The sequence below is a fragment of the Bos taurus genome, chromosome 26 (assembly GCF_002263795.3).
Source record: "Bos taurus isolate L1 Dominette 01449 registration number 42190680 breed Hereford chromosome 26, ARS-UCD2.0, whole genome shotgun sequence".
Classification (NCBI taxonomy): Eukaryota; Metazoa; Chordata; class Mammalia; order Artiodactyla; family Bovidae; genus Bos; species Bos taurus.
In genome coordinates, this window is record NC_037353.1 from 25602015 (window position 1) to 25629464 (window position 27450).

The 27450-nt window shown below is 50.6% G+C and overlaps 2 protein-coding genes and 1 non-coding gene across 6 annotated transcripts in view; 1 reads left to right on the top strand and 2 right to left on the bottom strand.

The window, feature by feature from the left end:
• PAOX (polyamine oxidase) lies at positions 1–27435 on the bottom strand. Of its 4 annotated transcripts, none has more exons than XM_005225451.4 (9): positions 26861–27435; positions 8677–8968; positions 8200–8421; positions 7197–7683; positions 6352–6551; positions 4064–4316; positions 3306–3418; positions 2700–2857; positions 1–379 (listed from the first exon to the last, which is right to left on the bottom strand). In XM_005225451.4, exons 1-9 carry the CDS (start codon positions 26948–26950, stop codon positions 236–238), a joined length of 1959 nt encoding a protein of 652 aa, XP_005225508.2. In that variant the 5' UTR covers positions 26951–27435; the 3' UTR covers positions 1–235.
• Positions 1–27450, top strand: part of SORCS3 (sortilin related VPS10 domain containing receptor 3) — a 979390-nt gene that overhangs the window by 398892 nt on the left and 553048 nt on the right. The gene's annotated exons all lie outside the window — the stretch shown is intronic.
• Positions 26243–26314, bottom strand: TRNAW-CCA (transfer RNA tryptophan (anticodon CCA)). The gene has a single exon. It is a non-coding gene; the product is annotated as a tRNA-Trp (tRNA).

Here is a 27450-nt window from a genome sequence, read left to right on the forward strand (position 1 = left end):
GACTGTTTTACACACTTTATGTGCCATCAATGGCGGCGGCAGCAGCATCCCATGTCTCCGTCCTCCAGGAAGACTGCACTGAGCTCAAGCTCAGCCCTGACCGGAATCCAGCAACCTGAGACATGAGGGAGCTGACCCCCGGTGACAACATCCCAAGCCCGCCTGAACCTCATCCATCACAGGACAGGATAGGGCCAGCCTCCTCAACCCTAGCACTGGGAGCGCAGAGCCAGGCTCAGAGCCTGGGCTCGGGCCACTGGGCCTGGGGGTCCCACAGCGTCATGAGCCGGTCAGCCTCCCTCCAGCCAGACAGCAGAGCCCCGTGTGTGGTGGAATAAAACGTCCGGTGTGTGGCTTCCCCTGCGAACAGTACCTGGAGCTGGAAAGAAGGGGGCGGTCAGCTGGGTGCCAGGCCTCGGCCACCAGCCCCACACCTGTTGCCTGGGCTGCAGAAGTGATGGCAAATGTGGTGCTTTGCTGCTGCCTCAACCCAGCACCCTGATGCAGTTGGGCAACAAGGACCGGCACCCGGCCACTGCCACGGGAAGGAGCAGCAACAGTGAGGACCCCTCAGAGCCAGCACACCCGGAACCGAGCACAATCACAGGGTGGAAGACCCGTCAGGCGGCTCTGGAGAAAATCTGAACATCGCCCAAAACACAGAGCAAAACACCAGAGAGGGAAATTAGCAGGGAAAAGATAAGAAAATTCCAGGGCCAGCTCAGAAGTACACCATCGAACTAGAAATCCGGAAAAAGGGGAAGAAAAAAAACCATGATGAGATAGTTCAGGAGAATCCCAGATGACTGAATACACGCCGGAGGGCAGTGCAGCTAGGCTCTGAGGCCCTGAGTGCGGGACCTCTTCTCCTTCCAGCTTCACTGGAGCGAGGCAGCTGCCCTCACAGAAGACCCTCACGAGCGCCCCAGGCAACCACAGGGCAGCGTGACCATGCCAAGGCCACCACACTGTGAGGAAGCCCAAGCCGCTCAGAGAGGCCTCAGGCAGGCGCTCCGGCCAACGTGCCAGCTGTGCTCAAGGCAGACGTGTGAGAGAAGCAGCCTCGCGTGACCCAGCCCGGCCCTGAGTCACCCCCAGCTGAGGCCCTGGACATCATGGGCAGAAACAGCTGTCCCATGGTGCCCACCCTCAGAATTCAGCAGCCCAAGGAGGTGGCTGCTTCCACCACGAAAAAGAAGGCGCCTCGAAGCTCAGGTGTGGACAGTGCCCACAGCAAACAAGGTGTGTGCAGACAGCCCTCTTAACAAACTACTTCATCAGGGGCCTGGGAGGGCGGGGAGAGGCCTGAGGGCTGGGCGCACAGAGGCAGAAGAAAGCTAAAACTTTATGTGCTGTGGTCAGAATCCCATCAGCAATTCCTGAAAGTGAAGCATCAAGAAGCAACGTTAGCAAAACGCACTTAGAAGGAATTCCCTGGTGGCAGAGTGGTTAACACTGTGCTTCCAGTGCAGGGGGCCCGGGTTCCATTCCTGGTCTGGGAACTAAGATCCCACATGCTGTGAGGCATGGGAGGGAGTCCGTTCAGTCGCTCAGTCGTGTCTGACTCTGCGACCCCATGAACCACAGCACGCCAGGCCTCCCTGTCCATCACCAACTCCTGGAGTTTACTTGTGATGCCCTCCAACCATCTCATCCTCTGTCGCCCCCTTCTCCTCCTGCCCTCAATCCTTCCCAGCATCAGGGTCTTTTCCAGTGAGTCAGCTCTCCGCGTGAGGTGGCCATGGGAGGGAGAGGCACATAGACAACTGAAGGGGGAATGCTGGATGACGTGTGAACTCTGAGGGTGGTAACAGTGCTGCAGTTACGCGTTTTAAGACATGACCTCGATCTTTTGCAGATGCACACTGAAACCTGCAAGTGAAACGTCACCTGTGGGGCGTGCTCACCAGCAGGTGAGTCAGGAGGGCAGGGAGACGCCAGGAGCAGACAGGAACCCAACGGCTCTGCCAACCTTTATAGGCCTCAAAGTTTTCCACATTCAGTGCTTTGTAAAAAGTGCAAGTGTCAGTCACTCAGTCGTGTCTGACTCTTTGTGACCCCACGGACTGTAATCCATCAGGCTCCTCTGTCCATGGGATTCTCCAGGCAAGAATACTGGAGTGCGTAGCTATTTCCTTCTCCAGGGGATCTTCCTGACCCAGGGACTGAGCCCGTGTCTCCTGCATTGCAGGCAGATTCTCTACCACTGAGCCACCAGGGAAGCCCCTCTGTAAACAGTAGTAGAACCATAATGAGAAAGAACCTGAGAAAGAACGCATACATACGCATACATGGCTGAATCGCCTCGCTGGACACTCGAAACTAACACAGCACTGTAAATCAACTAAACGTCGATTCCAGAAAGCACTTTTAACAAGGCGGCAGCTTAATGTGTTATTTGGCAATCAGAACCAGCCTGAAGTGCAGCTTGGGAAGGGTCAGCGGTGTGCTCCCCCACCAGAAGGCTATATTTTGTTTTTATTCTATTTTGTTAGCCATCACTATAGAATGCTCTGACACTTCAGGCTACAGGTATGTATAATTCTGATTAAAATAACACGTTTCAAAAAGAAAGTGGACTCTGAGTCACAGGGTCCCAGCCCGTTGACTGCAGCGGCAGCCCCAGCCTTCGCGGGGCCTATCCTGTCCCCAGGCCCTCCGTGGGACTCCGGTGCCCTCGCCCGGCGGCTTCCTCCTACCTGTGCCCCCTTGCCGTCTGAAGGGAGGGGCTGGGCCAGCCGGTCCATGTCGTCCCCAGAGCTGCCCACGGCCACGTAGCTGTATGAGCCCCGGGTGTACGGGGCGCTGTGCCAGCAGGACCTCAGCATACTCCTGGGTGCGGGGAGCTGGGGGTTCCCTGGGCCAAGAGACGCACACGTTAGCCAGCAGCCCGCCCACCCATCCACAAGGAGCCTCCCACCGTAAAGACCGAGCAGTTAAAAGCGAGACCACTGCTGGGCAGCCAAGCCCAGGGGGTGTGAGCGCAGGGCTCCCCTCCGGAGGTCCCTGAAGCAGCGTTCCGACACACACTGCTGCCTTTCCTGAGCCTCGGCGTCCCGTCTGTAAAGCTCTGATTGCGGACATTCATATCCATCTTGGTGGCAGATTTTTAGGAAAGAGAAGTGGGAAGTGCTTGCAAAGCCATTTCAGTCCCCCAGAGAGGAGAACTCTTCGTGCCAGCTGACATGGGCAGGACTGTCCCGAGACTCAGGGCCGAACCCAGTTCCTCTCTGGGGGAGGTTTGGTTCCTGTCACAGACCAGCCGCTTGGGTGGGAGGCAGCAGCGTGGCCCCTGCGGTCAGTACCTGTCACCCTGCGGAGCACCTGCGTCAGAGACCTGAGCACGTCCTCGTCCGACAGTGTCTCCATGAACTCGGACTCGAGCCCCGCGATAAAGCCACAGAGCACGTGGCTGGCCCTGCTGGAGAGAAGCAGAGCTGGACCAGGCCTGCCACACCCAGACCGGCTCTGCTGTGGCCAGTGGCTGCACCAGTGTGGGCTCAAAGCCCCGGGGTCCCTCGACACGGGGTCTGCAAGGTCAGAGCTCTCAGGGCACCAAGATGGTTCCTGCTGACTCCACTGTCAAAGGCTGGTGGGGACAGCTGTCCCTAGCACAGTCGGGGACTCTGTATCAAGTCCTGACCCTTCTACTCCTCTTTATAAAACCCTGCACGGGAAAAAAAAAAAAAAAACCCACATGATGGGCCAGAGGGGACCAGGTGACCATGTGGACCCTGGCTTGGCTGCTGGGGTGAGTACCCCTGGGTCCTCGGCAAACACGTCTCAGAAGTGAGCAAAGTGTGTCTCTTACGAGGAAAGCAACTGCAAGTATTTACTGCACATTGCAGGTCCCGAGAGATGCTGATGAGCTGCACGCACTGGGCCTCTGTCTGCTCCTGCAGGGAGTGGGCTCGGGGGGTCTGTCTCACCACTTTAGGGTGCCCCTTGTGTCCCCCCTCGTGTAAACCCTCCAGAAACGCCTCGAGGAGAATCAACACAGTGCCGGACCCCCCAGACAGCTCACACCCAGGCCTCCTCGGAGAAACCTGGAAAGAACACATACTGGAAGGGAGGCAGGACCCAGAAGCCAATCAGCTTCTTGAACCAGGCATCCTGCAGCTCGGGGGCGGTATCCTCCAGGGGCGACGTGTCCTCCCACACCACCTGGATGTGCTGGCAGTCTGGCTCCCAGAAGGGCTCCTCAAACTCCAAGAAGATTTTATTGTTCGTCCCAAAGCCTATTTTCCTGATCGCTTCCACCTTTTCAGTGGGCAGTGGTGGCTCAAAGAAGGTGTCCAGATGCTTCTTAAAAAAACCTGAAATTCAAAATTGGACGCCTTACTCCATGTCAGTCTCTTAATGGGAATCGACAGCCACAGGAATGGCCCTGAGCCCGTCAGAGGGTCGGAGAAAGGTCAGAGGGTCAGAGAAAGGCGTCTGGGAGCCACGCAGGCTCCCTGCAGGCCGGAGCCCCGACAGCCAGCATTCAGTGGAGGGACACGCAGGCCCCGAGAACGCCTGCCACGTGGGATCAGGTGGCCCAGCCCCGGACCGCTCTGCGGGACAGGCCCGAGCCTGCTGCCTCTCGGGCTGCCCAGGGTTGGTTTGCAGGAACAATGAAACACACAGGCTTCACCCAGAAGCCACAGGAAAAGTGATCAGTGTTTAGCCCGAAGTCACACCACAAGGAGAGGAAACATTCACAGCACAAGCCAACCTCGCCAGTTCACGGGAGAAAGACCAACAGTCTGACAGGAAACAAGGCTTGGCCGTGAACACTGCAGAGGGGACCGTCTCCCCACAGCCACCCACTCACCGCAGAGCTTCAGCCCATCAGTTCCTGCAGGACTGGACTTGGTCCTACACACATGTATCCAAACACACACGCGTACAGCACTGTGCAACAGAACAGTGAAAAGTAACTTTGTGTCAGTATTCATTAGCGGCGCCTGCTGCTCCCGCTGCTGCTGCTGCTGCTGCTGCTAAGTCGCTTCAGTCGTGTCCAACTCTGTGCGACCCCATAGACGGCAGCCCACCAGGCTCCTCCATCCCTGGGACTCTCCAGGCAAGAACACTGGAGCGGGTTGCCATTTCCTTCTCTAACGCAGGCGTGCATGCTAAGTCGTTTCAGTCATGTCTGATTCTATGCAATCCTATGGACAGCAGCCCACCAGGCCCCTCTGTCCACAGGATTCTCTAGGCAAGATCACTGGAGCAGGTTGCCATTTCCTTCTCCAAATTAATGGTACCTACACATGAGAAAACATGGTGTAGCTATCAAGAACAAACTGGGCAGGTGCCTGGCCCCCTGTGAGCCGTAATGATGCACCTGCTGGCTGCAGCAGCTCAGTGAGCCCACACCACAACTGTGCGTGAACCAGGCCATCCATGTAAAAGAACAAAGACTGTGACAACCTGTCTGTGCTGGTTTGGAAACGGAGGAGCAGCAGAACACTGTGCTAATAACGCGCAGCAGAGTCCACCATGGGAGAAGGAGCCGGCCCTGAGCAAGCCAATCCACACCCAGCCCTCCCCTAGGGGGCAGGAGAATCCGCGGCCACGGCCCATGGGTGGGGTCGGGGCAGGGGAGACTCCTGCCCTTCACCTTCCAGCCATGCTGGCACCTGTTAGCTTTGTGAACTTGGGCAGTTAAGTGACTTCTCTGTGTTATCATTTATCAAATAGGGGGTGGGGCAGAGATTTCCCAAGCTGCCAGAGAAGCAGGTGAGATAAACCCGGCACAAACTTGCTTTCAGTTATCTCCACCTTTTACCAGATTGCCAGCTCCTACTGCTAGATCTTCCCTGGTGGCTCAGAGGTTAAAGCATCTGCCTCCAATGCGGGAGACCTGGGTTCGATCCCTGGGTCGGGAAGATCCCCTGGAGAAGGAAATGGCAATCCACTCCAGTATTCTTGCCTGGAGAATCCCATGGACGGAGGAGCCCCGACACGACTGAGCGACTTCACCTTCACCTTCACTGCTAGATCTAAAGCATCAGATCTGGAATTAAATAGGATTATGCTCACAACTCCTTCCTCGATCACCACCAGGACCGAAACGTAAGACCTGGCTTTCCACCCCCTGAAAGCAGTGTGGTGAGCCTCAAGAGGCCGTCCCAACCTCCCAAAGGAGCAGCACACCTGCTGACCTGTGACCTCTCTTCCTGTGAAACCTTCCTTCAAAGCGAACAATTGCTACAAAGCACAGTAGAGCAGCTCTATCCCAAACCCAGAATGAAAACGTGAGCTCGGCAGCCAACGAGTGCCCCGGAGTGAATGAGGCTGGAGAAAACCAGAGGCCAGGGCACCTGAACGAGAACTGGAGGAACCGACCAGAACAGAGGGTTTTACCTAAGGGCACGGTGACGACCACGTGATGGGCTGGGAAGTAGTCTCCATCCTCACATTCCACCAGCACGGGAAATGTCTCCCCAGGAGCAGAAGCTTCCCGGAAGGACCCATTCCAGTGAATGGTCTTCACGGGTTTGTCAAAAACCATCACGTCCTTGGGCAAGGAGGCCATGATGCAGTCTGTGAGTCCTTGGTAGCCCCTGGGGGAAAGAGAGGTGTCCCTGGAGGCGAGGCTCTACAACAAGCCCTCCAAGCTCACGCCAGATCAGGGAGCTGCAGGGGGCTCTGGTCCCAGCTCAGCCAGGGAGGAGGGCAGGGAGGGAGGCGGCCTCACGGGAGGATTACAGGAGCAGAGCTCCCCAGGTTTTCGTGGCGAGCAGGTCCCTCCTCACCCGGCCCAGGGCTCCCATTCTGGGCATCTTCCCCATCATAGCACCCTCCCTGTGCAGGGCAGTCCTGGAGGGTCTCATGAGGGCCCCTATGAGAGGACAGCTACCCCAACACAGAACAGGCCTGTCTGCCCATCTCTGAGGTCCAACCCCCAACAGTGCTTACAGGCAGGAGGCCTCCTAAACCTGGCGGGGAGCAAGGCATTACAAGATGCATTTCCTTCTTTTAATCACTTTTTCTTGAGAAGAATTCTTTTCTTTTCATAAGTGGTCAAAACTATGGAAGTAAATGACCAATCTCCCTAACACAGGAAGACAAACAGCCCCTGTCCCTCTCACCCGTCCCCTGCCTCCCAAAGCTTGGCCTGAGGTACAGGTAGGGACCCCCGAGGGAGCATGAAGGGGGTCTGGGGAAGCACAGAGGGGTCTGTCTGGGTGGGTGGGGCAGGCACATACTCAGGAAAGGTGCAGTCCAGCCCTGGCAGCACAGTGTACTCCCCGAAAGGCGCGAGGGCAACCAGGTCCATGCTGTGGGTACCGCTCACACAGCACTCCACGTTGAACAAGTTCTTCAGGATGGCCAGTTTGAGCTTCTTGGTCTCCTCATCCTCTGTCCAGCCAGCCATGTGCTGACGGATCTTCTCCTTGAGGTACTCCCCGACACTGGGTGGGGTGGTCTCAGCCGCCTGCAGGAACTCCCTGGTCTGGTCTATGAGACTGTAGAACAGACTGGCCATCTCCGCCACGAGCTCAAGGCTCACACTTACCCCAGAGCTGGCGTAAGACACAGATGGCAGGCCCACGTGACCTCCGGTCTCGATCAGCTGGTTCTCCTCGGACAGGGCCTTCTCCCCAAGCAGCCCGTATTTGGCAGCCAGCTGGAAGACGGGGTTGCCCTGGGAGGGCCCATGGATCCAGTGAGCACCTACCTCCACCACGCCACCTGGGAGCGGTAGGAGAGGCCGCCTTGAGGCTCCCTGCCCTGAGTCCCTCCCCTTGCCACACTCAGCCCTGCCCTTCCAGAGGCCCACATCATTCCAGAGGCCCACAGGCTCGGGGGCCAGGGCCCGTCAGACCTGATTTAGGGGAACACCCCCTGAGGGGTGCTGGCCTGCGCGTGCCTGGGAAGGATACTTGGAGGCAGGCCTGGGGGCAGAGGAGGCACCAAGGAGCAAGGAGGCTGAAGGTAGTGGTGTGGGGGCTCCCTGCGGCGGTCAGAACCAGGGCCACTGTGTGGTCAAGGGTTCCCCTCCTCCGCAGCGGCCGACCCTGCTCACTGCGGGCAGCTGAGTTTCGGGGAGCAGTGAACTTCGGTAATTATGTGGGGCGGAGCGGGGATTCGCTCAAGGGGCCAGATAAGGGTTCCAGGACGCCTAACCCTGGACGTAGGCCGAGCCAGGAGCAGGGCTCCAGAGGCACCGGCTGGGCTCCGGGAAGGGGTTCCGGGAAAGGCTGTTACCGAAGCTGTGCTCCGAGCGGATGCGGCCACCGGCGCGGGCCGTGGCCTCCAGAACCCGAAGGTGTGAGAAGGCCGGGTGGCGGCAGAGCCTCTGCGCCGCCCCCAGCCCCGCGATGCCGCCGCCCACGACCAGCACCCGCGGGCCGCGGCCCGGGGCTTCCGCCTGACGACCACCCGACTGCATCGCCGTCGTCCCGGGCGGTTCCGGAGAGTCCCCCGCCGCTAGGAGGTTCGCGGAGCCGGGAAGAGACCAGAGCAGGGGCGGGGATTCGGGGCGGGACAAGGGGCGGGGCAGGGCCGGGGAAGGAAGGGCGAGGGGCGGGGCCAGAGGTGAAAGGGGCGATGGGCGGGGTGAGGGCGAGGAGAGGGGCGGGGCGAGGTGGGCAAGGAGTTCCGTTCCGGCCCGGCCCGCCCCCGATGTGGGCCTGGCTCAGCTGCGCGCGCGCCTGGTGGCTTGGGACGAGAGGTCTGGCCTACCGCGCGGGAAGGTGGCGGAGGGTCGCTCGGAAGTGCGAGGGCCAGCGCGGAGGGGTCGGTGTATTATCCATCGGTGCCGGCGTTGTAGGCGACCGTCCCCACCGAGGGAGAGTGCGGGCGGCCGACTGGCCTGTTCGGGTCGTGTCCTGGTCCTCAGGAGACGTGGGAACGGGGCCAGGAGGCGGAGGAGGAGCCTCTTTTCTGCCTCCGATGCGCGAGCGAGCGCCTTCACTTCCAGAGCCCGTGGACCGCGGTGCCGAGGTGTCAGGTCGGATGGGGAGAGACGACGACCCTGGTGTGAGTGTGTCCACAGTTACGTGTCTACATGCACAGGGTACAACACACGTGAAGTACAAAGTGCAAGATAAACTGAGTGGAGAACGAGTCCCACCCCCTCCCCGCCCCCGCCCACATCTCTGACCCCAGGAGCGGGAAACAAGTTCTAGCCTGCAGGCATTTCTGGAGACTTATTCTGGTTCGGGCTAGTCTCCCTTACAGCCTTGCAGCGATTAGAAAGCTCCTGCTTTCTGCTAAAAGGGCCATCGGGCTGCTCTGTAAGCACATCATCCTTCCACCCCTGGTCATGCGGCTCCCACCGCTGCCCGCGGTGCCGCCGTGAGTGGGGGTGGGCCGGGAGGGAACTTAGCTCCAGTCTGGGCAGGTGGTCCTTCTGTCTGGCGTCTTCCTGCATCTCCAAGGACCCCCCTCTCTCTCCCTGTGTTGCCCTCCTCAGTCATATGGTCTTGTTCTTCTTGCATTCACTCTCTTGTTTTGGTGAAGCCCAGAAGAGGTGTCTGGAAGATCATTCTTTAAAGGACATTGCAAAGCTGAAAATATCTTCACTTTGCCCTCACACTTGATCTGTAGTTTGCTTGGGCATAGAATTCTAGGTCTGAAGCCTCTTCCTTCGGACTCTGAAGGCACTGCTCCCTTTCTCCTCCCTCCTAGGAGTGCTGTGAAGAAAGCCATGCCATTCTAATTTCTAATCTTTTACAAGCAACGGGGGTGTTTTCCTCCCTGGAAGTTTTTAAGATGTTAGGAAAGTTATGACCAACCTAGATAGCATATTCAAAAGCAGAGACATTACTTTGCCAACAAAGGTCTGTCTAGTCAAGGCTATGGTTTTTCCAGTAGTCATGTATGGATGTGAGAATTGGACTGTGAAGAAAGCTGAGCACGAAAAAATTGATGCTTTTTGAACTCTGGTGTTGGAGAAGACTCTTGAGAGTCCCTTGGACTGCAAGGAGATCCAACCAGTCCATTCTGAAGGAGATCAGCCCTGGGATTTCTTTGGAAGGAATGATGCTAAAGCTGAAACTCCAGTACTTTGGCCACTTCATGCGAAGAGTTGACTCATTGGAAAAGACTCTGATGCTGGGAGGGATTGGGGGCAAGAGGAGAAGGGGACGGCAGAGGATGAGATGGCTGGATGGCATCACTGACTCAATGGACGTGAGTCTGAGTTAACTCCAGGAGTTGGTGATGGACAGGGAGGCCTGACATGCTGCAATTCATGGGGTCGCAAAGAGTCGGACACGACTGAGCGACTGATCTGATCTGATCTGATCTGGGGACATCCCTGGTGGTCCAGTGGTGAAGAATCCGCCTGCCAATGCAGGGGACACAGGTTTGATCGCTGGTCCGGGAAGATCTCACGTGCCATGGAGCAACAAAGCTCGTGGGCCACTACTGAGCCCTAGTGCTACAGCTACTGAAGCCCAGGCACCCTAGAGCTGTTCTCAACAGCAAGAGAACCCACCACACTGAAAATCCCACACACCGTAACAAAGAGTAGACCCTGTTGGCTGCAACTAGGAAAAGCCCGTGTGCAGCAACGAAGACCCAGCACAGTCAAAAATAATTAACTAAACAAAAAAGACTCCAAAACAGTGTCCATTGCCGGGTGCACGGGCTCAGTCCCTGGTTGGGGAACTAAGATTCCAGATGCTGTGCTTCGTGGCCAAAAAAGTTAAAAACTTTAATAAAAATTACGATCTGAAGTTTCACAATGTGGTGCTTCCATGTTCCTTGGTTTTTATTGATTGTGTGTATTGTGTCCCACACTCAGAAGGCCCTCAATCTGGAAATTCCTGTACTTCAGTCCTAGCAAAAGATGTCATTATTTCACCAGTCGTTTCTGCTGATGACTTGTCCCTGAGCAAACTCCCTACTGGTTTGCTCTTGCTGCTGCTGCTGCTAAGTCACTTCAGTCATGTCCGACTCTGTGCGACCCCATAGACACCAGCCCACCAGGCTCCCCCGTCCCTGGGATTCTCCAGGCAAGAACACTGGAGTGGGTTGCCATTTCCTTCTCCAATGCATGAAAAGTGAAAATGAAGTCGCTCAGGCGTGTCCGACTCTTAGCGACCCCATGGACTGCAGCCTACCAGGCTCCTCCATCCATGGGATTTTCCAGGCAAGAGTATTGGAGTGGGGTGCCATTGCCTTCTCTTGGCTCTTTCTAAAGTCCTTAATTTAGGCTGTCAGAGGTTGAGCCTGGCCCTTGAATGCTTACATGTCCTCTTTCCCATCTTCACTGCTCTGCTTCTGTGGTATTTGAGGCTTTCATTTCTGCTACCATAGTGCTCGTTTCTAGGAGCACTTTCTTCTTGTACAGATGTTTCTTTCTAGAGAACAGAAGGGTCTCCTCATGCTTCATCTTCTTGGGAGACTGGGGATGTGAGTGCTGTGTCCTGCTCAGTCGCTGTGCTTTGGGTCCTTCTTCCTGTTTCTTTTGGCTTTCTGAGATGTCAGGTGATGTTTGTCTGTCTCCTGGAGACAGAAACGATAGACCAGATGGCTGTTTGTGAGTAGGGCTTGTCAAACTTGAGCTTGACTCTGGGGTTCCTTGGGAGGGGCTTTAGTTGGGGAACCCCATCATCCATTTCTCTAAGTCCTTCCTTTTGGGTTGGTCAGACTCCCTGGGAAGGGTCTTCCAGTCTCCTGCCTGGAGCACATAAGCCTTGCTGCCAGTATTATAGGAGCCAAAGAGTAAAATTTTCCAAACCAGGCTTCAGCAATACATGAACCATGAACTTCTAAATGTTCAAGCTGCTTTTAAAAAAGGCAGAGGAACCAGAGATCAAATTGCCAACATCCGCTGGATCATCGAAAAAGCAAGAGAGTTCCAGAAAAACATCTATTTCTGCTTTATTCACTATGCCAAAGCCTTTGACTGTGTGGATCACAACAAACTGTGGAAAATTCTGAAAGAGATGGGAATACCAGACCACCTGACCTTCCTCTTGAGAAACCTGTGTGCAGGTCAGGAAGCAACAGTTAGAACTGGACATGGAACAACAGACTGGTTCCAAATAGGGAAAGGAGTACGTCAAGGCTGTATATTGTCACCATGCTTATTTAACTTATATGCAGAGTACATCATGAGAAACGCTGGGCTGGAGGAAGCACAAGCTGGAATCAAGATTGCCGGGAGAAATATCAATAACCTCAGATATGCAGATGACACCACCTTATGGAAGAAAGTAAAGAAGAACTAAAGAGCCTCTTGATGAAAGTGAAAGAAGAGAGTAAAAAAGTTGGCTTAAAGCTCAACATTCAGAAAACTAAGATCATGGAATCTGGTCCCATCAGTTCAGTTCAGTTCAGTTCATTCGCTCAGTCATGTCCAACTCTTTGTGACCCCATGAACCGCAGCACACCAGGCCTCCCTGTCCATCACCAATTCCCGGAGTCCACCCAAACCTATGTCCATTGAGTCAGTTACGCCATCCAACCATTTCATCCTCTGTCATCCCCTTCTCCTCCTGCCCTCAATCTTTCCCAGCATCAGGGTCTTTCCAAATGAGTCAGTTCTTTGCATCAGGTGGCCAAAGTATTAGAGTTTCTGCTTCAACATCAGTCCTTCCAATGAACACCCAGGACTGATCTCCCTTAGGATGGACTGATTGGATCTCCTTGCAGTCCAAGGGACTCTCAACAGTCTTCTCCAACACCACAGTTCAAAAGCATCAGTTCTTCGGCACTCAGCATTCTTTATAGTCCAACTCTCACATCCATACACGACCACTGGAAAAACCATAGCCTTGACTAGACAGACCTTGTTGGCAAAGTAATGTCTCTGCTTTTCAATATGCTGTCTAGGTTGGTCATAACTTTCCTTCCCAGGAGTAAGTGTCTTTTAATTTCATGGCTGCAATCACCATCTGCAGTGATTTTGGAGTCCAGAAAAATAAAGTCTGACACTGTTTCCACTGTTTCCCCATCTATTTGCCATGAAATGATGGGACCAGATGCCATGATCTTAGTTTTCTGAATATTGAGCTATAAGCCAACTCTCCTCTTTCACTTTCATCAAGAGGCTCTTTAGTTCTTCTTCACTTTCTACTATAAGGGTGGTGTCATCTGCATATCTGAGGTTATTGATATTTCTCCTGGCAATCTGGATTCCAGCTTGTGCTTCCTCCAGCCCAGCGTTTCTCATGATGTACTCTGCATATAAGTTAAATAAGCATGGTGACAATATACAGCGTTGATGTACTCCTTTTCCTATTTGGAACCAGTCTGTTGTTCCATGTCCAGTTCTAACTGTTGCTTCCTGACCTGCATACAGGTTTCTCAAGAGGAAGGTCAGGTGGTCTAGTATTCCCATCTCTTTCAGAATTTTCCACAGTTTGTTGTGATCCACACAGTCAAAGGCTTTGGCATAGTGAATAAAGCAGAAATAGATGTTTTTCTGGAACTCTCTTGCTTTTTCGATGATCCAGCGGATGTTGGCAATTTGATCTCTGGTTCCTCTGCCTTTTCTAAAACCAACTTGAACATCTGGAAGTTCACGGTTCACATATTGCTGAAGCCTGGCTTGGAGAATTTTAAGCATTACTTTACTAGTGTGTGAGATGAGTACAATTGTGCAGTAGTTTGAGCATTTTTTGGCATTGCCTTTCTTTGGGATTGGAATGAAAACTGACTTCTTCCAGTCCTGTGGCCACTGCTGAGTTTTCCATAGTTGCTGGCATATTGAGTGCAGCACTTTCACAGCATCGTCTTTCAGGATTTTAAATAGCTCAACTGGAATTCCGTCACCTCCACTAGCTTTTTTCATAGTGATGCTTCCTAAGGCCCACTTCACATTCCAGGATGTCTGGCTCTAGGTGAGTGATCACACCATCATGATTATCTGGGTCATGAAGCTCTTTTTTGTACAGTTCTTCTGTTTATTCTTGCCACCTCTTCTTAATATCTTCTGCTTCTGTTAGTTCCCTACCATTTCTGTCCTTTATTGTGCCCATCTTTGCATGAAATGTCCCCTTGGTATCTCTAATTTTCTTGAGGAGATCTCTAGTCTTTCCCATTCGATTGTTTTCCCCTATTTCTTTGCATTGATTGCTGAGGAAGGCTTTCTTATCTCTCCTTGCTATTCTTTGGCACTCTGCATTCAAACGGGTATATCTTTCCTTTTCTCCTTTGCTGTTCGCTTCTCTTCTTTTCACAGCTATTTGTAAGGCCTCCTCAGACAGCCATTTTGCTTTTTTGCATTTCTTTTTCTTGGGGATGGTCTTGATTACTGTCTCCTGTACAGTGTCACGAACCTCCATCCATAGTTCATCAGGCACTCTGTCTATCAGATCTAGTCCCTTAAATCTATTTCTCACTTCCACTATATAGTCGTACGGGATTTGATTTAGGTCATACCTGAATGGTCTAGAGGTTTTCCCTACTTTCTTCAATTTAAGTCTGAATTTGGCAATAAGGAGTTCATGGTCCGAGCCACAGTCAGCTCCCAGTCTTGTTTTTGCTGACTGTATAGCTTCTCCGTCTTTGGCTGCAAAGAATATAATCAATCTGATTTCGGTGTTGCCCATCTGGTGATGTCCACGTGTAGAGTCTTCTCTTGTGTTGTTGGAAGAGGGTGTTTGCTGTGACCAGTGCGTTCTCTTGGCACAGCTCTATTAGCCTTTGCCCTGCTTCATTCTATATTCCAAGGCCAAATCTGCCTGTTACTCCAGGTGTTTCTTGACTTCCTACTTTTGCATTCCAGTCCCCTATAATGAAAAGGACATCTTTTTTGGTGTTAGTTCTAGAAGGCCTTGTAGGTCTTCATAGAACTGTTCAGCTTCTTCAGCACTTCATGGCAAATAGATGGGGAAACAGTGGAAACAGTGTCAGACTTTATTTTTCTGGGCTCCAAAATCACTGCAGATGGTGATTGCAGCCATGAAATTAAAAGACACTTACTCCTGGGAAGGAAAGTTATGACCAACCTAGACAGCATATTAAAAATCAGAGACATTACTTTGCCAACAAAAGTCCGTCTAGTCAAGGCTATAGTTTTTCCAGTGGTCGTGTATGGATGTGAGAGTTGGACTATAAAGAAAGCTGAGTGCCAAAGAATTGAAGCTTTTGAACTTCAATTGGTGGTGTTGGAGAAGACTGTTGAGAGTCCCTTGGACTGCAAGGAGATCCAATCAGTCCATCCTAAGGGAGATCAGTCCTGGGTGTTCATTGGAAGGACTGATGTTGAAGCAGAAACTCCAATACTTTGGTCACCTGATGCGAAGAACTGACTCATTTGGCAAGACCCTGATGCTGGGAAAGATTGAGGGCAGGAGGAGAAGGGGACGACAGAGGATGAGATGGTTGGATGACATAACCAACTCAATGGACATGGGTTTGGGTGGACTCCAGTAGTTGGTGATGGACAGGGAGGCCTGATGTGCTGCAGTTCATGGGGTCACAAAGAGTCAGAGATGACTGAGCAACTGAACTGAACTGAATGTGGTCCTTTCCTCCAGTGAGATGTGCATACAAGGGATGCGGCTACTGCTATCTAATTGATAAGCCATGTCATGTCCTACTCTTTGCAACACTATGGACTATAGCCTGACAGTCTCCTCTGTCCATAGGATTGGGTTGCCATTTACCTGCCTTTTAAAAGAACTATCTAGGAGAGGTATGAAGCTGAAGTTCCAGTACTTTGGCCACCCGATGTGAAGAGCCAACTCATTGGAAAAGCCCCTCATGCTGGGAAAGATTGAGGGCAGGAGGAGAAGGGGATGACAGAGGATGAAATGGTTGGATGGCAGCACCGACTCAATACACATGAGTTTGCAAGCTCGGGAGTTGGTGATGAACAGAGAAACCTGCCATGCTGCAGTCCATGGGGTCGCAAAGAATGGGACACGACTGAGCAGCTAGACTGAACTGAGGAGAGGTGTCGCTATGGACTGGTAGCAAGCTCTGAACTGTCCCCCTGTGTGCAGACTACAGGCTGACGGGCTCCTGATACTGAACAGTTTCTGTGGCTGGTCTTACAGGCTGCCAAGCAGATCAAGGCGTGACTGCCAGTAACAGCCCGCTGCCCGCGGGATGGCAGGGGCAGAGGGCGGCTCTGGCTAGGCTTGATAACTTGTCTGCTGTGAGTTTGCTGCATGTGTGCCGTCCTGGGCTCTTCACTCAACACTCTCCACACCCCACCCTGCCAAGCACCCCCTGCCCTTCCTTCCTCTCTTAAGTCCTGCCTCTCGGAGCCGCTCTGCATCCCCGCGCCCGTCCCCTACGGGGGACCACCTGCCTCTCCGAGCCGCTCTGCATCCCCGCGCCCGTCCCCTACGGGGGACCGCGAGAGCCGGGTGGGGCCCTCCAGGCACGCGTCATGCTTGTCCCTCAGGGAAAGCGCCCGGTTGAAGTGCCCCGCTTGTGGCGAGTGCGGGGGACCACCTTCGTGCTGGTCCTGGGCAGGGGCTCACCTCTTTTGTCCCTGCAGTGCAGGCGCAGCACGAAGCCTGCAAGGGAGCCGAGCTTGGAGCCTTTAGAGGTGGCAGTGACCTCGGGAACCCAGAGGTGGCCCGGGCTCAGCGGTGCCACCTCCTGGCTAAAGCACTGGGCCTGAGCCCAGCCCATAATGCTGCTCGCACCTCTGGCCTGGTCGCCCAGCCTGACATCCTGTGACTAAGGAGGAAAGGGCCAGGTGACCCTGCAAGTCCAGTGAAGCAGCCCATCTGGGGTGACCCCACCCTGGCCCTGGTGTCCCTGTCTGCAGGGGGAACTTTACCCCCAATCCTGCCGCCTGACGAGAGAGCTCCCTCCTGAGATGTTCCCCCAAGGGTCAGCTAAGCTGAAGCCCAGCAGGATGAATGGTCCCAGACCCAGGGATGGTCAGAGCAGAATCTTTCCACGCTGCCCATCTCACCTCCTCTGTCTTCTCTGCCAGTCGCCTTTCTCTAGTAAAGGTCAGGATGCCAAGGGCTTACTTAGGCCTATTTAGAAAATTTGAGATTCGGCCCTGACCATCCCTGGGTGGGAACAGCCAGAAGGTGTCTGGGGGGCTCGAACTTAATTCTGGCTCAGCCTCTTGGAGCCTTTTGTTGATTGGCAGGGACTATGTGGCTGAGTACCCCCATGGCGGCCAAGGTGTAAAAATGCCCTCATCCCACTCACACCTGACCGCATCTGGACTGAAGGCCTGGTGATAGGAGGAAAGGCAGTTACAAAACTGTGACACTGACTTTATGGCCAGGGAGCGAGGTCAGCACTCTGACTCCCCGGAAGGGAGCATTTTGGACCCCGGGAGATGTAGGGGTGCAGCGGGAGGCACAGCGTTCATGCTTTCTGTCCCCTCGGTGTAGTGCTACCACTCGAATACTGCAGTGATGCAGCCAACCTCTGACCTGCGGCTGGCCTGTCATCGCGGCCCCCTGCCCATGTGGCCGTGGCCAGGTGCTGGACTATTCTGCTGGGTCTCGGGTCACCAGCAGCAGCTCTGACACACACACCTCATTTCAGTCTGCCTAGTACACAGCCATGGCTTCTCATGCCCCAGGGCCCCCGTACCAGTAGTCTGCCTAGTACACAGTCATGGCTTCTCATGCCCAAGGGCCCCCGTAACAGTAGTCTGCCTAGTACACAGTCATGGCTTCTCATGCCCCGGGGCCCCCGTAACAGTAGAGGCTGTAAGTACCCAATGACACCTGTGGTTTAACTAAATCAGGCTGTTCATTTCTATAAACAGATTTTATGATTATAATTCACATGCCATACACTTCACCCATTTACAGTGAACGATTCACTGGTTTACAAGACGTTTACAGAGTTGTGCAAGCATCACCACGTCAAGTTTAAAACACTGTCATCACTGCATAAAAAAAGCCCTGCCCTTTAGCAGTGCCCACCGCCCCCTTCTGCAGCTGCTGGCAACCACCACTCTACTTTCTGCCTCTATGGCTTTGCCCGCTCTGGACATTTACTGTACATAGAATCGTGCCCATTCATAGAGCACAGCTGTGTCATGGTGAAGGGGCTTGCATAACTCAATAAAGCTGTGAGCCATGCCATGCCAACCCACATGGATGGTCATAGTGGAGAGTTCTGACAAAACATGATTCACTGGAGGAGGAAATGGCAAACCACTCCACTATTTTTGCTGTGAGAACCTCATGAACAGTATGAAAAGGGCAAAAAGATATGACACTGGAAGATGAGCCCCTCAGGTCAGAAGTTGTCCAATATGCTACTGGGAAAGAATGGAGGACAATTACTAACAGCTCCAGAAAGAATGAAGCAGCTGGGCCAACGCAAAACAACACTCAGTTGTGGATGTGTCTGGGGATGAAAGTAAAATTCGATGCTGCGAAGAACAGTATTGTATAGGAACCTAGAATATTCGATCCATGAATCAAGGTAAGTGGGACGTGGTCAAGCAGGAGATGGCAAGAATGAACATCGACATCTTAGGAATCAGTGAACTACAAGGGACAGGAATGGATGAATTTAGTTCAGTTCCCCATTGTATCTACTACTGTGGGCAAGAATCCTCCAAAAGAAAAGGAGTAGCCTTCATTGTCAACAAAAGACTCCGAAATACAGTACTTTGGTGCAATCTCAAAAATGACAGAATGATCTTAGTCTGTTCCCAAGGCAAACAATTCGATATCACAGTAATCCAAGTCTGTGCCCCAACCAATGATGCCAAAGAAGCTGAAGTTGACCAGTTCTATGAAGACCTACAAGACCTTCTAACACCACACCAAAAAAAAAAAAAGATGTCCTTTTCATCATAGGGGGTTGGAATGCAAAAGTAGGAAGACAAGAGATACCTGGAGTCACAGGCAAGTTTGGCCTTGGAATACAAGATGAAGCAGGGCAAAGGGCAAAAGAGTTTTGCCAAGAGAACACACTGGTCATAGCAAACAATCTCTTCCAACAACACAAGACAACTCTACACATGGACATCACCAAATGGACAATACTGAAATCACACTGATTATTTTCTTTGCAGCCGAAGATTGGAACAGCTCTATACAGTCATGGAAAGCAAGACCTGGAGCTGACTGGCTCAGATCAGGAGCTCCTTATTGCAAAATTCAGGTTTAAATTGAAGAAAGTAGAGAAAACCACTAGGCCATTCAGGTATGACCTAAATCAAATCCCTTATGATTATATAGTGGAGGTGATGAATACATTCAAGGAACTAGATCTGGTAGACAGAGTGCCTGAAGAACTATAGACAGAGGTTCATAACACTGTACAGGAGGCAGTGACCAAAACCATCTCAAAGAAGAAGAAATGCAAGAAGGCAAAATGGTTGTCTGAGGAGGTCTTACAAATAGCTGAGGAAAGAAGAGAAGCAAAAAGCAAGGGAGAAATGGAAAGATATACCCAACTGAATGCAGAGTTCCAGAGAATAGCAAAGAGAAATAAGAAGGCCTTCTTAAAAGGACAATGAAAACAAGTTAGAGGAAAACAAGAATGGGAAAGACGAGAGATCTCTTCAAGAAAATTGGAGAGATCAAGATAAAGGACAGAAACAATAAGGACCTAACGGAAGCAGAAGAGATTCAGAAGAACTATTTTTCTTTAAAGTCTTAATTTCTGAGATAACTATGATGGTGTAGTTACTCACCTAGAGCCAGACAGACTAGAGTGTGAAGTCAAGTGTGCCTTAGGAAGCATTACTGTGAACAAAGCTAGTGGAGGTGATGGAATTCCAGCTGAGCTATTTAAATTCTTAAAAGATGACGCTGTTAAAGTGCTGCACTCAATATGTCAACAAATTTGAAAAATTCAATACTGGAATTGGCCACAGGACTGGAAAAGGTCAGTTTTCATTCCAATCCCAAAGAAAGGCAATGCCAAAGAATGCTCAAACTACCACACAATTGCATTCATCTCACATGCTAGAAAAGTAATGCTCAAAATTCTCCAAGTTAAGCTTCAGCAGTACATGAACCAAGAACTTCCAGATGTACCAGCTGGGTTTTGAAGAGGCAGAGGAACCAGAGATCAAATTGCCAACACTGGCTGGATCATACGCTAAGCAAGGGAATTCCAGAAAAACATCTACTTCTGCTTCATTAGCTATGCTAAAGCCTTTGACTGTGTGGATCACAACAAACTGTGAAAAATTCTTCAAGAGATGGAGTACCAGACCACCTTACCTGTTTCCTGAGAAACATGTATGCAGGTCAAGAAGAAATAGTTAGAACCGGACATGGAACAACAGACTGGTTCAAAATTGGGAAAGGAGTAAGACAAGGCTGTATATTGTCACTCTGATTATTTAACTTATATGCAGAGTAAATCATGTAAAATGCCAGGCTGGATGAATCACAGGCTAGAATCAGGATTGCCAGGAGAAATAACATCAGATATGCAGATGACACCACACTTATGGCAGAAAGCAAAGAGGAACCAAAAAGCCTCTTGATGAAGGTGAAAGAGGAGAGTGAAAAAGCTGGCGTAAAACTCAACATTCAAAAAATTAAGATCATGGCATCCAGTCCCCTCACGCCATGGCAAATAGAAGGGGGAAAAGTGGAAGCAGTGACAAACTTCATTTTCTTGGGCTCCAAAATTACTGTGGACAGTGACTGCAGCCATGAAATTAAAAGATGCTTGGTTCTTGGAAGGAAAGTTATGAGAAACCTAGACAGTGTATTCAAGAACAGAGACGTCACTGTACTGACAAAGGTGTGTACAGTCAAACCTATGGGTTTTCAGTAGTCATGTACAGATGTGAGAGTTGGACTATAAAAAAAGACTGAGTGCAAAAGAACTGATGCTTTTGAACTGTGGTGCTGGAGAAGGCTCTTGAGAGTCCCTTGGACAGTGAGGAGATGAAACCAGTCAATCCTAAAGGAAATCAACCCTGAAAATATCCATTGGAAGAACTGATGGTGAAGCTGAAGCTCTAATACTTTGGCCACCTGATGCGGAAAGCCACAACACTGGAAAAGACACTGATGCTGAGAAAGACTGAAGGCCAAAGGGGAAGAGGGCAGCAGAGGATGAGATGGTTAGATAGCATCACCAACTCAATGGACATGAATTTAAACAAACTCCAGGAGATAGTGAAAGACAGGGAAGCCTGGCGTTCATGAGGTCAGATAGTAGGACACAACTTAACTGAGCCGCATCCTAACAGATGTCTCATGGCGCCACTGAGCTGCGTTTCCCTGGTGATAGGCTCCCCACTCCAGTATTCTTGGGCTTCCCTGGTGGCTCAGCTGGTGAAGAATCTGCCTGCAGTGTGGGAGACCTGCGTTTGATCCCTGGGTTGGAAAGATCCCCTGGAGAAGGGAAAGGCTACCCACTCCAGTATTCTGACCTGGAGAATTCCATGGGGTCGCAAAGAGTCGGACACGACTGAACGACTTTCAGTGACTAATAATGTTGAACATTTTTTGTGTGTTCATCGGCCATCTGTATATTTTTGTTGTAGAAATGTCTGTTCAATCCTTTGCTCTTTGTTAACTGTCTTTGTATCACTGAGTTTGTGAACATTAGTAAAGGGAAACCATTTAAAACAGAGTTGGAAGGCCAGAAGAGGGAGCTCTCAGACACTTGACTGTCAATTACAGACCTAGAGAGAAGGATCACCACCAACAGGAAAAAATCCTCCATGACAAGTCCCAACAGGAAAGACGCTCCCTGCATCTCTTACAGGAAATAAGGACTCCAGCTACTAGGCCAAGGAGAGCCTGTCATCACCCTGAACTCTCATTTGCCTCCAATTGACTTTTCTTCAGAACTCCTCCCAACTTCCTCTTTTTCTCTGTAAAATAGAGAAAAATGGTGAGTTCACTTCAGTTCAGTCACTCAGTCGTGTCCGACTCTTTGCAACACCATGAACCGCAGCACGCCAGGCTTCCCTGTCCATCACCAACTCCCAGAGTTCACTCAAACTCATGTCCATTGAGTCATGAGTCTCATAAAATAGACAAAAATGGTAAGATGACTGTTATTTTGGTTAGCAAGTAGAAAGTATTCTTTATATCTTCTAGACACAAGACCCTTTTCAAATGTATGACTTGTGAGACTTTTTCTCTTATTCTGTGAGATAGCTTTTCACTCTCTTTAGGTTTTCCTCTGAAACATAAAAGCTTTTAATTTGGGTGAAGTCTATATTTTTTTTTTCTTTTGTCCATAAATTATTTCATGAAGGATAGCAGCCACCTACTTCAACACTAGCCCTGGAGTGTTAGAAAAAAATTCTTTCATGTTGGAGCCGTTCCCATTTGGATGCCTGTCACAGCACCGTAGCCCACACTAAGACAGAGTCTACTGTGGTAAAATCTCTTCTTATCTCTTTGTAGGAAAATGTCTTTATTCTATCCTTCAGTTCAGTTCAGTTCAGTCACTCAGTCGTGTCCGACTCTTTGCGACCCCATGAATCGCAGCACGCCAGGCCTCCCTGTCCATCACCAACTCCCGGAGTTCACTCAGACTCACGTCCATCAAATCAGTGATGCCATCCAGCCATCTCATCCTCTGTCGTCCCCTTCTCCTCCTGCCCCCAATCCCTCCCAGTATCAGAGTCTTTTCCAGTGAGTCAACTCTTCGCATGAGGTGGCCAAAGTACTGGAGTTTCAGCTTTAGCATCATTCCTTCCAAAGAACACCCAGGACTGATCGATCTCCTTGCAGTCCAAGGGACTCTCAACAGTCTTCTCCAACACCAGAGTTCAAAAGCATCAATTTTTTCGTGCTCAGCTTTCTTCACAGTCCAATTCTCACATCCATACATGACTACTGGAAAAACCATAGCCTTGACTAGACAGACCTTTGTTGGCAAAGTAATGTCTCTGCTTTTCAATATGCTATCTAGGTTGGTCATAACTTTGCTTCCAAGGAGTAAACGTCTTTTAATTTCATGGCTGCAGTCACCATCTGCAGTGATTTTGGAGCCCCAAAAAATAAAGTCTGACACTGTTTCCACTGTTTCCCCATCTATTTCCCATGAAGTGATGGGACCAGATGCCATGATCTTAGTTTTCTGAATGTTGAGCTATAAGCCAACTTTTTCACTCTCCACTTTCACTTTCATCAAGAGGCTTTTTAGTTCCTCTTCACTTTCTGCCATAAGGGTGGTGTCATCTGCATATATGAGGTTATTGATATTTCTCCCAGCAATCTTGATTCCAGCTTGTGCTTCTTCCAGCCCAGCGTTTCTCATGATGTACTCTGCATATAAGTTAAATAAGCAGGGTGACAATATATAGCCTTGACGTACTCCTTTTCCTATTTGGAACCAGTCTGTTGTTCCATGTCCAGTTCTAACTGTTGCTTCCTGACCTGCATATAGGTTTCTCAAGAGGCAGGTGAGGTGGTCTGGTATTCCCATCTCTTTCAGAATTTTCCACAGTTTATTGTGATCTACACAGCCAAAGGCTTCGGCATATGCCGGGAGCCGGTGAGGCATTCCACTCGTGACAAAGGTCATGAGGAAGGAGGCTTGGCATACGCAAAGGCAGGATCGAGCCTCAGGGGTCCCCCCGGATATTCTCGAACATCTACCCCCAAAAAAACCAGAGTCTGCCTACTTTATTGCTTTGTGCTCTCACCTCTGACTTTACTGGGGGCTGTCCCCCACCACCATCTCGCTCTCTCTGTCAAAGAGTTAACTTACAGCTGCAACTAATAAAGTTCCTGGGCAATTAGGAGTGTTTAAATCCAAACCCCCCAGATGGCTCTCTAATTCGCCTGACAAGATTACCCGGACTCCTACAGCTATGCAAACGATTGTTTACAGTCTCCCAGCCTCGAGAGGCACGGGAAGCTTAAGATATTCAAATAGTTTAGTACCTGTCAGAGAGTTAGAAACTGTCAGAATAAACTAGTAAAGGATTTCATTGATGAGCCAATGCTTGTTGCCAAGTTTTCACATCCCCTAAATTGTATCCTTGAATATGTATTAATTAATAGTTGGTATGTAGAAAAAATAAGTAGTGGCCTTGGTGTTAGTAACTTTAGACCCTTAAGGTAATAAATTCTTTCTTTGTTGTAAACCCATTACACATCCGCCCTATAGGAATGCAATTTTATCTTTGGAAGATGGCGCCAAACCTTAAAATAATTACTCTTAGAGAAAATAAGTCTTTGTTGATAAGTCCTTGTCAAGAGTCAGAAAATGTTAATAGGCCTTCTGGCCAGAAGATGATGTAAATCACCTAAACCATTTGTATACGATAAATTTGCAGGAAAGAAACCCTGGTTTTTGATAAGGATCAAAAACTGCTGACTTTGCATCCCCTATTGTCCTCTATGTGTAACTTAGGGTATAAAAGCCCCTGTTGAAAATAAAGCTACGGGCCTTGCTCACCAGCGCTTGGTCTCCCCATGTCATTCTTCCCTTTAACTTCCAGCTGAGTCTCCATCTGGAGCGTGGAACCCACCATGCTTACTAATTATGCCTGGGCTTCTAAGATCCGACCGGGGAGGCCTCAGCGTCTCCTCTCCTTCAGGAGAACAGAAGGACGCCTGTGGCCTACATAAGTGGTGCAAACTTCTTGTCTTGAAGTTTTATTGGTCTCCCGCGTAAAGCAAGCTACTCAGCCTCTTTTCTCCACTGAATTTTCCTACTGAGCTATCCTCATTCTATTACTCTTTGTATCTTTGATAAATATGTAAATAGTCGCCGACTCCATCTCCCCTTCGAATACCCTGGATCAGCCGGGGCTGGACCTCGGCAGGCATAGTAAATAAAGCAGAAATAGATGTTTTTCTGGAACTCTCTTGCTTTTTCCATTAGCCTGGAAATGAAGTTTTGCTGAGTATTAAATTCTAATTTGGATTTTATTATTTACTTGAAAACATCCATTTTGCTTTTCATTTGTAGGTGATTTCTTTTCTTTTTGGCTGCCCCATGCAACTTGCGGGGTCATAGTTCTCCTGGTCATGGACAAGGAATGAAGCCCAAGCCCCAGCAGTGAGAGGTCTGAGCCCTAACCACTGGGCAACCAGGTAGTCCCATGTAGGCTATCTTCTTATCTTCACCCTCAAATTTGCAGAATTTGCGCAAGAATACAAATGGAGGCTAATAATAGGTTTCCAAACATTTGAAATTTATAAATCAAAGTAAGGAAATCCTTTCATTGTTAGAATTTGCATGTGCTCGTGCCAAGTTTCCTCAGTTGTGCCCAGCTCTTTGTGGCCCCGTGGAAGGCGGCCTGCCAGGCTCCTCTGTCCATGGCATTCTCCAGGCAAGAGTACTGGAGTGGGTGGCCATACTCTCCTCCAGGGGAGCTTCCTAATCCAGGGATCAAACTCACATTTCTTATGTCTCCAGCATTGGCAGGCAGATTCTTTACCACTAGCACCACCAATTACATCTTGTTTTATAAAAATAAAACTATTCACATCTAGTATTCAATAGATATCTAGTTACCAACGTAAAGAGTCAGTATTATGCTTCACTTGTTATATCTAGACCTATAAATACATAAACTTGAGTGACAGGAACTGTTCCTAATTGTTGCGAAACCGCCCTCAGCCACTTAGTGCAGCTGCTGTGACTGATGCTGCAGGGCTTCATGAGCACCTCTGGCCGTGAAATGGGAGGAAGGGAAACAGAAAGCATTAATAGATGTTTGTCACAGTGCTCAGCAGGGGGAAACTCAGTTACTTGATGCCTCTAAAAGGAAGCATTTTGTTAATAAATTATCTTTCCCTTGTCTAAGCACATCTGCCTCTCAACTCCTCCACACTGCAAAACAGTATTAACTCTGAATTCTCCGTGACATTTAAATCAAGTCCCCCTAAAACCAAATGCTCTTACTGAGTTCATGATTAATCTCTCCACCCCAAACTTCCCTTTCTTGTGCCCTCTGACCTCAGTACTGTGCTAACTGAACACTAACCAAGTAAGTCAGATGACTAAGATGGATGCTGTTGATAAAGGGGTTAATGTACTAAAACTGCTGCTGTAGACATCATTAATGTACAAACTCAGGTTATTTCTCCAGGGTAAGATGAGCTCACAGACCCCTGAACCATGGACCATCTGGCCTGAGAACGTAAACCAGAGACATCCTGACTCCTAAAACTAGATCCAGAAATGTCACAAAATGAATCTCAACCTTTCTTTTTTAAAAAAATCTTTTTTTTTTTACTCCCCTAACTCAAAAACCAAGTTGGTCAGTGGCTTATCAGAGTTGCTCTGAGTGGATCTGTGATTGTCTCTAACTCCTTTGCTGAAGTGAAGTGAAGTTGCTCAGTCGTGTCCGACTCTTTGCGACCCCGTGGGACTGTAGCCTGCCAGGCTCCTCTGTCCATGGGATTGTCCAGGCAAGAATACTGGAGTGGGTTACCATTTCCTTCTCCAGGGGATCTTCCCAACCCAGGGATCGAACCCGGGTCTCCCGCATTGGAGGCAGATGCTTTAACCTCTGAGCCACCAGGGAAGCCCAAACTCCTTTGCTCGGTGTCCTGCAAACACCCTGTCAGGGAGTTTGGCTTTCTCTGGTTACACCTGAACATTGCCCTGAGCTCTGACTTCAGGTCACAGGGAGTCCACAGGCAGTTTTGGCTAGAAAGCCACTGCCTCCAGCTCAGAGTCCAGGACCCAGCTGTGGCTCGAGGTCCTGTCACTCAGGAGTGGGCACACCCTGCCTGTCCCGCAGCCTGAGACACAGCAGGAAGGGCCAAAGGTCAAGGGCACGCCTGCGCCTAGAGTAGAGAAGACCAAGGTAGTGTAGGCCGGTGGACAGCTCCGCCAAGAGCCCTGCGGGCCAGCACCATGGACGGGTGGGCCAGTGCACTCGCACAAGCCCTTGGCGGTCCCTCTTGGCATTCGGGTGTCCCAACCAGCTGTAAGTCGTCAGGCCCCGGGCTTGGGGGGCAGAGGAGAGCAGGCCACGCAAGTTCCCACCCGCATGGCTCAGCTAGCCCCAGAGCAACTGCTCTCAGATATTCCGGGCTACTTCTGTCAACTACCAATGGGCACTTACCAAGAGCATTTGCCAGCGACTGAACAAGGGCATTTGCCATCTGCGTCTGCGGAGTTCCAACCCTGTGCTACTGCAGCTGCCGACCTTCATTCAGGGTGGAGAGTGAGGCACTGTGTGCTCCAGGGAAACTGGTGTAACAGGTCTTTACACAGATATTTTCAGAAACTGATTTCATGACCCCAGTCCTTCCATCTCTTCAAATCTAGAAAAGCACCAAATCCCTTCACCCTGACATTAGCTCCTCATGACTAACAGAAAAACTTTTGTAAAGTGAGCACTTGATTGCAGTGACCTCCCCGTTCACCAAAATCTTATATATTGACCTTCCCCCACTGCCTCTTCGGAACAATTTCTCAGAGCTATCTGAGGTAGTCTCCCCCAGCCGCAGTCTTCATTTTGCCCCAAATAAAACTTAACTTGAAACTTTCACATCGTGCATCTTTTTGGTCAACAATTCCTACAGGTTGAGGCGGCACAGGCGGGAAAAGGATCAGGACCTGCATTCCAAACCCTTCTCCCAGCCCTGTGCCGCCTCCGCCTATCCTCCGGAACCCTTCTTCCGCCCCCTCCTCCCTAAACCGCAGGCCCGT

Bases quoted from the DNA above. Each gene is read 5' to 3' on its own strand.
- PAOX (XM_010819797.4), bottom strand. From the start codon at position 26,950: ATGAAGGTCGGCAGCTGCAGTAGCACAGGGTTGGAACTCCGCAGACGC. The intron at 6,552-7,196 runs GTATGTGCCTGC...TCTTTCCCCCAG, and splicing joins CTGGACTGCACCTTTCCTGA to GGGCTACCAAGGACTCACAG. The intron at 3,419-4,063 runs GTATGTGTTCTT...TCTCTCCAGCAG, and splicing joins TGGGTCCTGCCTCCCTTCCA to GGCCAGCCACGTGCTCTGTG.